This window comes from Protomyctophum parallelum (assembly GCF_964188405.1).
Source record: "Protomyctophum parallelum genome assembly, chromosome: 5".
Taxonomy (NCBI): domain Eukaryota; kingdom Metazoa; phylum Chordata; class Actinopteri; order Myctophiformes; family Myctophidae; genus Protomyctophum; species Protomyctophum parallelum.
The window spans coordinates 37,194,951-37,210,660 of record NC_139702.1 but is presented as its reverse complement, the minus strand read 5'-3'; the positions used below and the strand labels follow the sequence as shown (position 1 = coordinate 37,210,660).

Sequence of the window (15,710 nt, the reverse complement as noted above, 5' to 3'; positions counted from 1 at the left end):
TGGGTGGAGTCTGTAGTCTATATAAAGGGTAATGGTTCAGTTGAGTGTGGGCTGCCATGGGGAGAGGCTGAAACTTAAATTATGTTGTTTGAGTTGCCTTTTCTTTAGTTGTCCAGGTTTTTCCACTTGTGTTATCCAGGCCTGTAACACATTAAAAACCTCCTGGTCCATTATTGTCATATGTTTTTGTTTTTTTTCATAGCCGATCCACAATCCCACTTGATAACACAGGTTGTCGTCAGTTTTTGTTTCCAATTCAGTCGCAAACTTTCTTTAATGTACCCTGCTACAATGTATTTTCAGCTGAGTACCTCTTCAACAGCACCAATCATTCTTCCTGATGCTTAAGATTCTTTGGTGTTTTTGACCACATATTACCCTATTACATATTTGTCTCCACCAGGCCGAAGGCATGTGGGGAGAGTATGTTTTGCACTCCGTCCGTCCGCGTGTCCGTCCGTCCGTGTGTCCGTGAACAGCTAATCTCGGCCACCGTTAACCCGGTCGATGCCATATTTTGCACACACACTCCCTGGATGCCAACCATGAACCTCTGCCCCAAACTTTCCAAAACGGCCTGTTATAGCGCCACCAGGAGGCCGCTTTGTGCAAAACAAGTTTTTGCACAGTACACCTACAGATTTTGTCCAAACATCACGCAAATTGGTACACAGTCTCTCTAGAGCCATTCAACGAAACGGGTCTTTCAGATTTATCAGACTCCATCCTGATTGGTTAAGATTGGCTTCCAAAGTTCACAGGAGTGCTCAGTTTCAAACAAAATGCTGCAAATCATGAACACATCGCGTGATTTCCGTGAAATTGTGCACCCACATTCCCACTAGGCCGAGGACGAAATGCCACATGAACAATTTCAACTCAGCCTCAAGGTGGCGCTATAACTGGCCAAAAAGTGTTTTTACCTCTAACTGCACGGATCTGTGGATAACCTGGTGGAGACCTGTGCCCGGAAGGGCACTTTTTCTAGTTATATATATATTTTTAATTTCTTTAGTTTGTTATTCAAAACTCACTCAGGGCATGTAAAAAGAAAATGATACAGCGAGACGAAAGGCGACCTTTTTATTGGTGGGTGGTTGGCGTATATTGGCAATTCATTGTATTGAATATGGCACATAACATTTTTAAGTTAGTTTCCAGATTTAACTGATTCTATGAATGTCGGATAAATTATAGACATTTTCTTGTCAAAATACCCCTATTTTAGAAACAGTGAACAAGTGACCTACTGTAGCATACCCTAAAGACAATAAACTAAATATTAAGACCACGAAAATGTAGAGCCAAAGTTAAGTTATTTTGTAATACAATCACACTAATTTGGCCAATACTGAAAATAAATAGGCTATTCCATAAACGGATACATTTCTCATCTTTCTCTCTCTCTCTCTCTCTCTCTAACACTCACACACACACACACACACACACACACACACACACACACACACACACACACACACACACACACACACACACACACACACACACACACACACACACACACACACACACACACACAAATAAAGTGATAAGACAGTATACATCCAGTTATGTGCACAATAACATTAAGTACAGTAGTTTGTAACAGTTACAAGCAGCAATCGCCATTACAGCACTATCTCTCTGAATCTAGAACCCTTTGACCTACACACACCTCCATAGAAATTCAAGAGTAGTCAACCTCTAACATTAGCAGTCCTGTCTGTGTATCAGCTGTCACAAGTCTCATGTAAGCAAAACTACCAACAAACCAACACATTTCAGATGCCAAGGCCTTCACTGTTCATTGCTGATAACGATTTTATGATTAAAGTATGTTGATCTGTCCTGTGTTGTTCAAGCACCTTGGTTGCACTTCAGAATTGTGACAGTTTTTTTTCTTTCCGTCATGAAAATGACACTACCAAATTTGGCCTGCACACATTGACCCTTTCTTTGAATATTCATGCATAACAAAGAACAATTCTCTTCAAAACACTAAAGGAAGTAGCCTATGTATCTGAAAATGTTTTCCACACATGAATATTTGAGCTTGTAATATCAATGTTAAATTGCATTAATTCAAATGCATTCATGAGTTATTGTAATTTTTGCAACGCAGGTGCCATCCATAAACCTTTGAAGCAGATTATACAGTACCAAAACATAATTGAATATCCAAAATCTGTGTAAAAGCCAAAGTCAAAGAGATCGTATGTATCATGTTGTGAGTGTTGGTTCCTATTCCCCTAACGCCCATTTCACACAAGCAATGGCATGACACTGGCAAGTTCTGATTGAGCATTGACTTTCAATGCAAAGTCTGGGAGACAAGAGTATCAAGCGTTGGGACACCCCCATCTCTCAACTTCCCCACCAGGAAGTAAATATTTTCTCCCCGTCAGCCATGTTCTTTCGCACTGCATTAAAACCAGGAAATTCAGAAAATATATGTATATATTAATCTGTGTATATAAAATGTATATTTCTCAGCAAATCTCTAGTTCCATGAACATTGTTCCTGTGGTGCCTATTTATTATGATTATAAAGACTGTGTCATTTTCCAGTCTCATGCACTGGTTGCCTGCTCCTACATTTTCCCACAATGTTTCACCTCAATAGCAGCCATATGTTGACACACGGCAACAGACTATGACTGATAACCTCGGACATGCTCGGACATGCTCAGTTTATTGCTTTTAATGTCGTGGACTAGTGTCAACACTGCTGGTGTGAATTCAGTGTAAGCCTGCAAGATTTGTGGTACAGTAGTTGTTGCAAACATTTCTACATCTTTGATGTAGTTCTGCTGCCATCTTTCGGCATCCCTAATGTCTGCTATTGCTGCTAATTGTTGCTGAGAGGAAGGGAGAAAAAAAGAAATCAAATGCAAAATCACATGCTCGCTCCACAGTTTGTCTCCAGTCTCTTTCAATCTTCTTCTGTGTGAAAAGTGTAGAGCCACAGTCCAGGCAGTGCATAGCCTTCAGCTCAAAGGCTGGAGCCTTAGCCCCCATACGCGCCCCCTGCAGCTTGGTGCTGAACTCCACCATATTCCCAGGGACCAAGTTAAACAGGACCTGCTTGAACTCATGGCTGGCCATTAGCAGTATATCGCAGCCTGGATCTGCTATCCCCACATCCGGGATCATTCCGACCGTCACCTCAAAGCGGTGGCTGTCGAAGCGCTTGACGTGGCAAGTATGCTTGGCCAGAGCCTTGAGTTGGCATATCTCTTCTTCCTCCTGCATCTGTAGGAGAACGGGCAGAGGAACAGGAGCTGGCATTGAGCTGGCAGTATTATTGGAAGTCAGGTTTGCAACTGGGGAATTCCTTGGCTCGCATTTTGGATATTTCTCCCCATACAGGCAACGCAGCCAGTCAGCCATGAACAATGGCAGCATTTTGATGAGTGACTGAGCCCCGTTCTCTGTTTCAGCAACGCGGACATGCTTAAATTGCCCAGTCCAGGTGACTCTGTGTCCATCCAAGTGACTGCAGAATAGTTGCGTCTGGGCCATGCCTTTGGTCTGCCAGGCCGGCGGGCCACAATGCTGGCTGTACTGCTTCCAGGTCAGGGAGGAGTTGTAAATCTTCAGCCCCTCCGAGTTATACAAATACAGCGAAAATAACAAGATCACCATGGAGATGCAGAACAGGATGACTTTGACGGGGCCGCTCTGCTTCAGTGAGCGGAACACATCCAAGATTGACATGCTGAAGCGCGTCCAGAGACGCAAGGTAACAGGGATTGCGCACACGGCCAGAGTCACGATCACCTTGGTCAGCTCCAGCTCCAGGAACCACTTGAAGACCTGGATGAGGAACAAGGCAGCCAGACCAAAGGCAAGGACAGGCAGAGCGAACAGGAAGAGAAAGTAGGCCACACAGGTGCGGATGAGACCCAAGCAGGAGGAGTGCTGGAGGAGCACCATTGAGAACTCACACCACATGAAGCACACCAGGTAGGGAATCAGGAAGCAGTAAGTGCCGTGGAATCCTCGCATCTTCGCCATTCTGAAGGTAGGAGAGGGGTGGACAGAGAGAATTAATCACAGAGCGATATAGTTTGTAGTCCTAAAACCTGAAAGTGAGTTTGCAATGGGTTCCCTCATCAGATTTCCAATACTGTTTACTAGGCATGTAACGATTCACTCAACTCACGATACGTATCACGATATGAGGTGAAGAAAAACTACAGTTTTTTAAATTTTATATAATTTATCTTCCCCCCGGGATTTATTTAACTACATTGCAAAAGAAGTAGCATTACTTTTGACAGTGCGAAACATAATTGCCTTCCTTGATGAGCATCAACGACCATCATCACCTGGGCACAGTCACAGACATACACAGCTCTCTCCAAAAGCACTTGAATATGATGGAATATGACTAAAGCTCACATTTCACACCACACTAGCCCCCCTAAAAAAAGTGTTTTTTTTCTTTTTTGAAAAATCGATTTTTTTATTTCAATGAGTCGATACATATCTTCGGGATTAATATCGATATACGATATATCGTTACATGCCTACTGTTTACTAGTTAAGAAAGGAAAAGCAGGTGTGCTTCCTCTCAATGCCATTTCAGTTTTTAGGGTTCTCAGCTATAACTATAACTTAACTAAATAAGGTTTAAAGCTTACCTGAAGAACAGGTAGAAGAGATAAATATATAGTAGGCAGGGCAGACTGAGCTTCAGTACCACAGACTCCCCGAGTGGCACTGAGGCGAACGTGCACCCCAGTAAACGAAGCCCTTTCAGCACTCCCATCTTCGGTGGCAGGAAAACACACAGGGAACACACAGACGACGCTACCTGGAATTGACAAGACATTACTCCATTATATTCAGTTGAAAATAGCTGATGTTTTGAAAGTCAGTCATATCCATGCGCTCTGACCTCTATGATCATTGCTTTTCTTGCGTAGGTAGAAGCCGAGGGGCTGAGGCTCATGTAGCTGACAGCCGTGAAGAAGATGGTGACGGTGGAGAGCTCAGAACACGGGATCCAGGATTTGTCTGCTACGGGGAAGGAGAAGATGCCGAAGAAGACGGAGATGATAAAATAGACGTACTGTTCTAAATTGTTCCAGCCAAAGTTGGTCTCTGCCTGCTCCACGTCCAGCCCGGGTTCAAAACGTGTCAGCAGGGCCGTCAAGGTACTGAAGTTCTCCCATGTCTGGAAACCACAGAAGATGGGAAGAGTGCAAAGGAAAAATTCTAATTGAAACATTTAAATGTATAATGACATGCCCAAAATAGGGATAATACTACCTCCTGTAAGTAGACTAGTGTTGACTAATGATTACAAGTGGCTCTTATTTTGAAGAGGAAGAGGAAGTCCATTTCGGTTGTAGCCAAGCTGCCATCATGACAAGTTGTTATGATGCTGGCAAGTCTAACCAAGTAGTAAACAAGAACCCATGTGGATTAAACACAAGGGTTTAGCCAAAGTTAATTTATACACGATATGAAAACCATGCATCTGTGACTTAAACATTGTACACACTTTGGAAGGATATGTTAAACATGGAACCTCCGCAGCATTAAGTGAGTAGTTCATAGAAGTCTCATGCTGGCCAAAAACACAAACAGGTAGCCGCAATTTGCAACTCTAGATTTTTTTTATAATGGGAATGGGATGAATCTAGAGTTGCAATACCCTCCATTAACGCTTTTGTGATCTGCTTGTATTAAACAACGTTAAACTCACCAACATTATAGGCCAAGCTTCAATTATCCTCTTTCAATATGCCAAGCTTTTGTTTCATAAAAATCCATAGCCCCTCTCGGAACCCTCCGTAAAGCTTTTCTGAAATTTGGATGTCACTTTACGTAGGGTCCCTGTGCGTATCTGTGTTTTCGTATTGAAATGATAGAACGCGGACATAAATATCGTCGGATACGTCGAGTCTGTGTCGTTTGACGGCTTCTTTTCGTTTGAGTTATTCTGAATGTGTCAACTATAAGTACCTATACATACCGCTGCGAATTCTCCTGTGCCGCGGAAGCCGTTTTTGTTTTTGTTTGACCGATTTGGTCGCTTTGATTCTTCTTGTTTATTTACCGTTTATTGTACCGCCTCCCGATGTGCGGTTGACTTGTGCATGGCTACGTTCCTTCCTCTGATCTGCTCTGTCATAGCTATAGCCACTAGCTAGCCAGATAGGCGGTACAATGAGGTGTCAATAAATAAGGAAGGAAGAGAAGAATCAAAGCGACCAAATCGGTCAAACAAAAACAAAAAATACTTAACAGCTTCCGCGCCACAGGAGATATTCGCAGCGGTATTTATAGGTACACACATTCAGAAGCCCTCAAACGAACAAAAGCCCTCAAAGAGCGCAGAAGGACATATCCGAAGGTATTTATGTTTAATTATGTGTGCGTACCCGGTGGCAGGGTGGAGGTGGAATAGGACCCCATGCTATCTGGGTCTCAAAAATGTCAGAAACTTCAGTAGCATTGGGTTCTGACTTGTAGGGCTAAAAAATCCACTGTAGACATGTGCAGGAGGCAGCAGCGCGACCCGTTAATAAAAACGAGTGCTTCCAAACTCCAACACAAAAGAATCACCTGCACATAATTTCTTGACAGAAAGTAGCTCATAACATGTGGATTTTTATGAAACAAACGCTTGGCAGATTGAAAGAGGATTATTACTTCAAGCTTTCTCTACAGCTGCAATGTTGGTGAGTTTAACGTTGTTTAATACAAGCAGAGCACAAAAGCAATTTGGATGAGTACTAGGGAGTCAATGGAGGGTATTGCAACTCTAGATTCATCCCATTATAAAAAAATCTAGAGTCAGTCATTGCCTGCAATAATGTGATGTTATTAAATTGAAGTTCACTTAGCCTGCTTATATCATGCCATTAAATAGTGCTGGTACTTGCAACTGTTTGGCCGCCGAGCCAATTCTTATAAACATTTTAGTTCATTAGTTGAAGTGGGTCCGCCATGCACTGTGGTGCTGAACTCTTAACTGTTTTGAAAACTGCAGTAGCCGAGGCTTCTAAGACCTGCAGTTGCGGGGGTATTCCTTTTTTTTAAGATTTGTTTTTGGCTTTTGTGCCTTTATTGATAGTTACAGTGAAGATAGACAGGAAAGAGAGAGAGAGACAAGGGAAGAGACATGCAGCATAGGTCGTCATGAACGGGACTCAAACACGCAACGCAGGCCAGAGCCTATATGTGGCATGCGCCTGGACCACTAGGCCAGTGGGTGCCCTAGTTGTGGGGGTATTTTATATTATTATATCGCACCATATGCATTGTGTCGTTGGGGGGTCCGATCTTGTGCTCTGCCAGATTCAAATTATCCCCTGAGCAAGCAGGCAGACTCTTATTAGCTCAGTGGTAAAAAACATGTCAGCACTTGTGAAGTTGCACAGAAAACCGGGTTTAAAGGAACGCACTCTTATTTTGATAATGGTGCTCAGCCACTGGACATTTTTCATTCTCCATAGTGACTTTATGTCAATTCAGTGGAGACCATGTTTTTAATTTAGCAAAGTTGTGGAGAGTGCCTCTTAATGTTGAGTTACACTCAGCGGAGAGGAAATTAGTTATTAAAACATATAAGGACCTTGCTCATTTAATGCATGGCTAGCAGAATTGACCAAAAAACTACAGTATTTGAAAGAATGTCTCACCTACTGTATCATTAATGGACTGCACATTATATGTACATTATAAAACTATTATATTTTATTTAATTTTATTTAACTGTGATCTATTGAATTATCATAATTATTATTTTCTTTAAAGTTTTTAATTGTATCCGTTTTTTTGTTTCTGTCCTCAAAGTGTATTATCATTTTTCATTCTCCTTTTCCTTTTCTCCTTTTTCTTTGATTTTCAGTATTATGGGAAGGGGGGTGGTGTATGTGAAAGTGAATGTTTGTTTGTACAAGTCTTGTCTTTAATCCTGAAAATGTACAAATAAAATTGTAAAAAATAAAATAAAATAAAAACATATGGACCTTGCTGCACTGGAAGATGCGTAGCGTGCTGATCATCATGGAGATGAAAGAAAGGTAGAAGACCAGCAGAGGGATGACAAAGGCAAACAGGTCCACCGTCAGGTTGCTGATGATGAAGAAGAAGATGAGCGCATTGACGTGGTGAGTGGGGATGGCGGTGCTCAGCCACTGGACGCCGGCCCGCGACGCCCAGTCAACAATGCTATCCTTCATCTCCAGCATGGATTGGATAGGGTACTGTAGCACCTGGACAAGGAAGAGAGACGTAGAACAGACCAGAGGTTATTGTATTTGTCTTAAATTTTTTGGAGTAGCCAATTTTGTTTGCCCCTGTATATAGTCATTATGCCAATTAAGCCTCCTCATACATATCAATGCAATTTTCAGTTAATAAACACAAAAACAAGCAGGGCTAAATGTCTAAAGGGCAGCAACATTTTTCTTTGAGGATGTCCATGATAGCATCTTTAAAAGCCAATTTTGCAATTAAAGTGTTGATTTTTGTAGGTCATTCCAGTCTCTGTCTGTGGCAGACTGAAATGATGACAAACCACAACGCAATGCGTTGCAAGCTTGTACTGTAGATAGTCTGTTTTTGGTGTGTGAATACCATCATTATAATATAGTATAAAGCATGCTTAAATTAAGTAGTGAATAGGATAATGAATAGATGACATGGATAATTATTGCCTGGGTTCCAGCCTGATTCGCTGCGTTCCACGGATTTGAAAATGTCACATTTTCAAATCCGCGGAAAGCAGCGAATTAGGCTGGAACCCAGGCTAGGACAATAGGTTGAGGAATCAATGTATGACGTTTTCGACTAGAGAATGCACAGTTAAATACAATACCATTAAGCTTGATTTGATGTCCATAGCTCGTTTTAATGCTCCACTACGTTTATTGGCCAACATCATCCCACCACGTCCTAAAGTCCATGAACCTTTGCTGGATCTCCTGCCTTCTGTAGACCCTACCTCAGATATCTGCACACAAACACACAGTCACACACACACACACACACACACACACACACACACACACACACACACACACACACACACACACACAAAGGTGAGATGCTGTAATTCTGAATTCTGAACGGCAAGTGTACTTATAATTCAGATTCAGGTTGTTTTTTTTACTTGCGTGCCATTGCTCTGGAATGGGGTTTTAGTCCGGGGTTTGTCCTGGCTGCTATCCTGGGAAGCAGAGGGAGTGATTCCCTGGGCATACTTCTGAGTGATTATCACAAAGTCTTCAAGGTCCACCATCTGATTGGCTGAGAGGACATATAGTTTACATATCTCTCTCTCTCTCTCTCTCTCTCTCTCTCTCTCTCTCTCTCTCTCTGGACTAAAAGCACAACATCCAGTAATTGAGGCATTTGTGAATGTTAAGAATTGAAACAAGCTGCAGACACTTACACTCGTTGATGACCATGCTTTCTAAAACCTTTTGGGCCTGGTTTGTGGTTGGAGAAGGGAGCCCTGTCACGCCGCCACCTGCTGGTGAGGAATGGAAGTTACAGACAACTACTTTCACTGTTTTCTAAAACTTAAAAGATTTTGACAATCATTACATATCCAAAAAGTGGTAAACCTCGCAAATTCCTCTCCTCTGCTTTTCAATCGTCCCTACTGGCACTGCCTCGTGGCCCCCACTTTGAAAGCCACTATGTTAGTGTGTGTTACTGTCAGTGTCTATTATAAAGATGGCAATATAACTATAATAATGCATCCTGCCTCACCTTCCCCGATGTGGCTAACGTTTTCCAGCATCTCAGCCATGGCCATCATACTCTTCCTCTCTGGGTTCAGCTTCCAGTACATCATCCTGGCTGCCTTTCGCACTGCCTGCTCAAATTTACTCTCTGTTGACAACTTACGCACAGCTGCCTCGTTCTCTGGAGTGATGCCTGGAAGAGAAAGACGCAAATAAAGTGTTAAGAATAAGCATAAACACGCACAAACACAAAAACACACACACACACACACACACACACACACACACACACACACCCACACCCACACCCACACACACACACACACACACACCTTTATTCTGGATCCAACAGCGCTGTAATATTCTTGCAGCACTTGTTCGGCCCTGTTTGGCTGCATTAATCAGCCAACTAACAGCCAGACCGTTATTTAGATCTGTGTCCTTTTCTTCAGCCAGAATCAGATAGTGTTGCGCCAGCTGAAACAGTGAAAAGAAACAAGCTATTAAAGCTTAGAAGGGTACAATTGATGACTGCATGTGATAGAGAGACAGACCGTGTGTGCGTGTGTGTGTGTGCCAACTTTAATGGCAGCTACTCCTAACTTAACATGAGTTAAAACTGTTTTTTTTTTATTCTAATTGTTAGCCAGCAAGTTAACATATCCCAGACCATAGTTTGCTCAAATCACAACAATTGATTATAAATGATAAAAGACTACATTTCCTGCAATGCCACTGCTTCCAGAAGAAAGCAGTGGCATTATGGGACTTGTAACCAACCACTTACTTACAAGTTTAGCCGCTGACATACAAAGTGTCATGTTCCACCCCTTGCCGCCCCCCCCCCCCCCCCCCCCCAGGGCCTTTTCCCTCACAATGTGTGTTTAAATATGTTTACAGGGTAATAAGAAGTAAGAGGAGAAAGGGAGAGACTGTGAATTATCTGTGTGAATGCTTATACCACAATATGGATGCATGCATGAATACTAATACACAAGCATAGCAGAGGTTCCATAAATGTGAGGGGTATAATGTGTGATATTGAAAACATGGGATCATCTTCCACACGACTGAAAATAGACACACATACTGTACATGAACAGGCAGAGCTTCTTCCAACACTTAGATCTATCTTATACTTCGTCGTGTGTCTAATGACAGTGTCATGACGGTGCAAGCTTGTAGATCTTCTTTTTTATGTTTCTGTTGCAACATTTTCAGTGTGTTCATCTTGAGTTGAAGCACAATTGTGCTTGCTTGCGTGCGTGCGTGCGTGCGTGCATGCATGCGTGCGTGCGTGCTGCGTGCGTGCGTGCGTGCGTGCGTGCGTGCGTGCGTGCGTGCGTGCGTGCATGCGCTCACTCACACGGGTCTGTGCTCTTGCATCACCACCTTTGGCTTTCTCCTCGATCTGCTCCAAGTTCAAGTCCTCCTCTGGTTCCAAATCTCCAGAAGAGAAGAGAGTTGGATGGAAAGAGGAGAGGAGTGTAAAATGCTGTATCTAACAATCTACATTAACCACCTAAACTCTATATGCCTATACTATGCTTATGCTTCATTGACTGGGGCCACCCAGGGCTCTATATTTGGTCCCCCTCCTTTCCCTCTACGCCAAATGTATCTGCTGACAATGTGATATGAAAGAAACGCATGAGAAATTTGACGCCAATAATTGCTAATTGGAACTGGTAGCTTGATTAGCTCTGGACACACAGACAGCCACACATGCAGACACAAACAGGGGAGAAAATAGAATCTCCAGCCCTGCAAGTCTGAGATAGTATAGAATCATGAACAGCAAACAGAATAAACTGTACTGACATAAATCTGTTAACATGAGTAGAATATGAACAGCAAACAGAATGAACTGTACTGACATAAATCTGTTAACATGAGTAGAATATGAACTTCCATGTGGTGGAGTGGCCATGTGTGTGTGTGTGTGTGTGTGTGTGTGTGTGTGTGTGTGTGTGTGTGTGTGTGTGTGTGTGTGTGTGTGTGTGACGTGTGTGCATTTTAAACATGTGTATATGTGCTAACTAAAATCTGTCTATGAACCTCAAGCCAAGATCTTGGAGCACAAACTCTGTGCCAAGAATTTAATACCCAGCACAAGGTTTCACAAATGTGTGCCCTGTGTCCTTTATGCACAGAGGTTTGCCAGTGTGGCGCACCGAAGATAACGGATCTATGCTCACATAAGCTCGATGAGACACGTGAGCTTGTAGATCATTCACAACACGGTGTGGAACCTAGAATACGTCTATTTCAAATATCAATGTCTTTTCTGCAGGACGATAAGCTTTTAGTATAACGGCACACAAGAGTGTCTCCATGCCGGCAGGTGACAACAGATTACACACATCCAAGAATGATGTGCTGCCGTCTTTGTCTGTTGTCTGTTGTTATTTCGAAAAGATTTAATGTATTATTGGGTATTGTCTTATTTAAAGTGATATAGTTTATTTAGGCCATATCCGAATTTGCACGTGGCTATTTTATTTTCTAGTTTGTTTATTTCTAATAGTAGACAATTTTAGACATTTTAATTGATCGTTTAAACAACAAATCAGATCATATGAAGTCACTTGTCGTCTTGATAACTATTATTTGGATGATTACTTTTACTTCTACTTGAATCATACTTGAGTACAGTTTTTGCTACTCTACCCACCTGTCTACAACAATACAGTACAATGACATTGGCGATTCAGTCTATATACATGGTCACACAGACAGTAGGACTATAGTATCACACATGGTATTGAAAGGATCCTGTCATTTTGTGACATCAACACATCCCAGTGGAGCTGAAGGCCTTCCTACCTCCATCGTCTTCTATGATGTCCTCCTCCTCAGCTTTCCTGAGTCTCTCCTGTATAATCACCTTCTTGGCCAGGACGGCAAAGGTGGGGCGCCTAGGGAGACCTTTTGGAGGCTTAGAGGGGCCTACATCGGTAGATGGAGAGCCGACGGAGGCCGGTGTAGTAGGCGATGTGGTTGCAGCGTTCAGTGCTGCGTTAGCTGGCGCAGGGGATGGCGTTGTGGGTTGGGGAGAGGGGTTCAGATTGGAGACCGTAGGGGTGAACTGGGCAGCAGAGGGCACAGATGGTGTTTTTAGTGTGGAGGAGGACATATCGGGGGAGCTGGTTTTAGATGTATCTTTAGGTGGTAGTAAGGCTTCAGAGATAAGAGACGAAGATGAGAGAGGGAGAGAGTTGTGGGGCAGATGAGTAGATGTTAGAGTTTCAGCTGTGGTTTCTATGGAGTCTGGAAGAGCAAGGGCGGGTTCATTGTTGATGGGCGGTATAGTACTGTGGGATGAGGCACCCTCCACAGGACAAGCCTTCTCAGAGTGGATGACAGCGGGCGGAGATGGATCATCCATCCCTGTCTGTTGTTCTGGAGAGAGACACACACAAAGAAATTACACCACTGACCACATAGAAATGTTGCCTAAATATTATAAGTAAATGTAGTACATGTAAGTCAAAAATTGTGATCCTGTGAATTGCACAACACCACTCCACAAACAAATATGTAACACGTGCATGGCCGCACGCGTGCATTCACACACACACACACACACACACACGGTCACACGCACTTATGCACTCATGCATGTATACACATAGACACACACACACACACACACACACACACACACACACGCATGCACGCACGCATGCATGCACACACACACACACACGCACACACACACGTGCACACACACGCACACACACATGCACAGAGTTTTGGAGAAATTGGAGGACCCATTCCTCTGGTCATTTTACCCCCTTCCACCCTCAAATATGACACCTTCTCCTTGAAAGGAAATGAGAATGAGTTCATTGAGTTGTAATTTGGAGACAAACATGTACCCTCATATACCCCCTAAATTAAGTAGGTCAAAAATATATTATTATTATTATTACATTAATAATAATAATTATAATATATATTTGTATAATCACCTTCTTAGCTATTCATTGCATAACACATAAAAAGACAGATGATAATATGAATCAACTGTATTCTGCACTATAAATGTTCAAGGAAAAATGAGACAGTTATATAATTACAGTTATAATATTTGGCACAATGCCCAGTGGTGGAAAGTATAATTATTATTTACCCAGGTACTTTAATACAAATGAATGTACTTTTTTTTTCCAATGTTTTATACTTTACTCTATACTCCATCACAACTCAGAGGCAAATACTGTACTTGTTTTTTTGTACTCGAATTGTTTGAAAACAATATAGTAGGCCTATATAATATACACTATACAGTATAGTTACTTTATTACAAAACATTATTATTGACTACACGGTATACAACTTGATGCCAATAGTATACTTTTACCCAAGCTGTGTTGAATGCAGAACCAGGTTGCAACAGAGTATTTCTACATTGTGGTATTGCTAGACCTACAGTACTGTACTTTATACAATAAGTGATTAAACTGACTTCTTCCACAATAAAGTCATACATGTTCATGTTAGTATATAGTAGGCTACATGGTGCCTAATACGCACGCACACGGTCTTGCAAGCATGCATCATGACCATTTATAACTCCTCACTGCAGGCATGCAGCCCGTCAGCACAATCATAACAGACCACTATTTCAATCAATAATCGAGGTAGCTACCTTGCTTGTTGTCTAACTTTGAAGACTTGTTCAAGACATAGACAAATATCTCTTTTGAATTCAGGAGTTTGGAGTGAATTCTATGCTTGTGTCCATTACCCTCTGCATGCGGAGCGTCTTGTAACAAGAGACAACCATAGCAGGACAGCTGAGACAAGACAGCCCGCCCTCTTAAAATAGACTATCCTCTCATTGGTAGTATAAATCATCATTAACTGTGTGTCTTATCTGATTGGCTGTGTGGGTGGGACAAGCTGTAGTGTTTTTAACACGTGTGTGTGTGTGTGTGTGTGTGTGTGTGTGTGTGTGTGTGTGTGTGTGTGTGTGTGTGTGTGTGTGTGTGTGTGTGTGTGTGTGTGTGTGGTATGTGTACAGTAGCCTAGCCCTACAGTAGGGGGGGGGGGGCGTCATGGTGGGGGGCTGGCAGTAGTAGGCTACAGTAGTGGCAACACATGTGTGGGGTTAAGGGTCATTATGATGGTACAAATGACTAAAAAAGAAAGTTTACAAAAATATAATTTTGATAGACTATCAGTTGTGGCCATACATTTTAATCAAGTCCCTATGAGGTTCTAATGTCAACTGTGAAGTTGATGAATTGAACAAGGTGGACCCTCTTGTAATGCTTAATTGGGTCGTCCACTCAGTTAACAGTCTTTATATTGAGTGTGTGCTTGAAATGTACTGTAATTCTGCAAACTGTTAATAAATATTTCAATCAATCAATCAATCAATCAATCAATCAATGAAGTGTCAGTTTTGACACATTACAGTTTAGTTTTGACCCCCCGCCCCCCTCCTCGTCACGGTCACAGCACCTGAGCACCTGTGGAACTCAATAATATTGCACATTGCTCCCTTAGGAGCTGTCCACTTATGCAGGTGCTGAAATGTGCATGCACCTGTTCCGTATAGAAGCCCGATTTCCTGTAAAAGCACAAGGCTTTCTGTTTTTATTGCAGATAAGACATAAAGTGTTGAAACGATACAGAAGTTCAGTTCAGAAGCAAACGCTACTTCTGTGCTAATTAAGGTGCAGGTGTTGTACTATACAGTAGGCTATACATCAGACTGATCAGAACACTGGGTGTAAAATATATCAACGCTGATCGTTGATCAAAGATCGACACAGCTGGTTGATTTAATCCCGATGATGGTGGCCATTCATCTGTCATCTGTCATCTGCCGAGAGAGAGAGAGAGAGAGAGAGAGAGAGAGAGAGAGAGAGAGAGAGAGAGAGAGAGAGAGAGAGAGAGATATTCTTTTCACATTAAAAGTACTTTTGTGACAGACTCCGCCACTCCTCCTCGGCTCAGGCGAATCCGGAGGACTGCATCATTCCT

General features: G+C 42.4%; 1 protein-coding gene across 1 annotated transcript; it reads right to left on the bottom strand.

The window, feature by feature from the left end:
• Window positions 1-1,069: 1,069 nt before the first annotated feature.
• On the bottom strand, window positions 1,070-14,482 carry wfs1a (Wolfram syndrome 1a (wolframin)). The gene is made up of 12 exons (XM_083766059.1): window positions 14,368-14,482; window positions 12,540-13,115; window positions 11,080-11,159; window positions 10,046-10,190; window positions 9,739-9,906; window positions 9,416-9,496; window positions 9,134-9,270; window positions 8,840-8,974; window positions 7,989-8,234; window positions 4,904-5,182; window positions 4,647-4,819; window positions 1,070-4,018 (listed from the first exon to the last, which is right to left on the bottom strand). Exons 2-12 carry the CDS (start codon window positions 13,099-13,101, stop codon window positions 2,830-2,832), a joined length of 3,195 nt encoding a protein of 1,064 aa, XP_083622185.1. The 5' UTR covers window positions 13,102-13,115; window positions 14,368-14,482; the 3' UTR covers window positions 1,070-2,829.
• Between the last annotated feature and the right edge of the window lie 1,228 nt (window positions 14,483-15,710).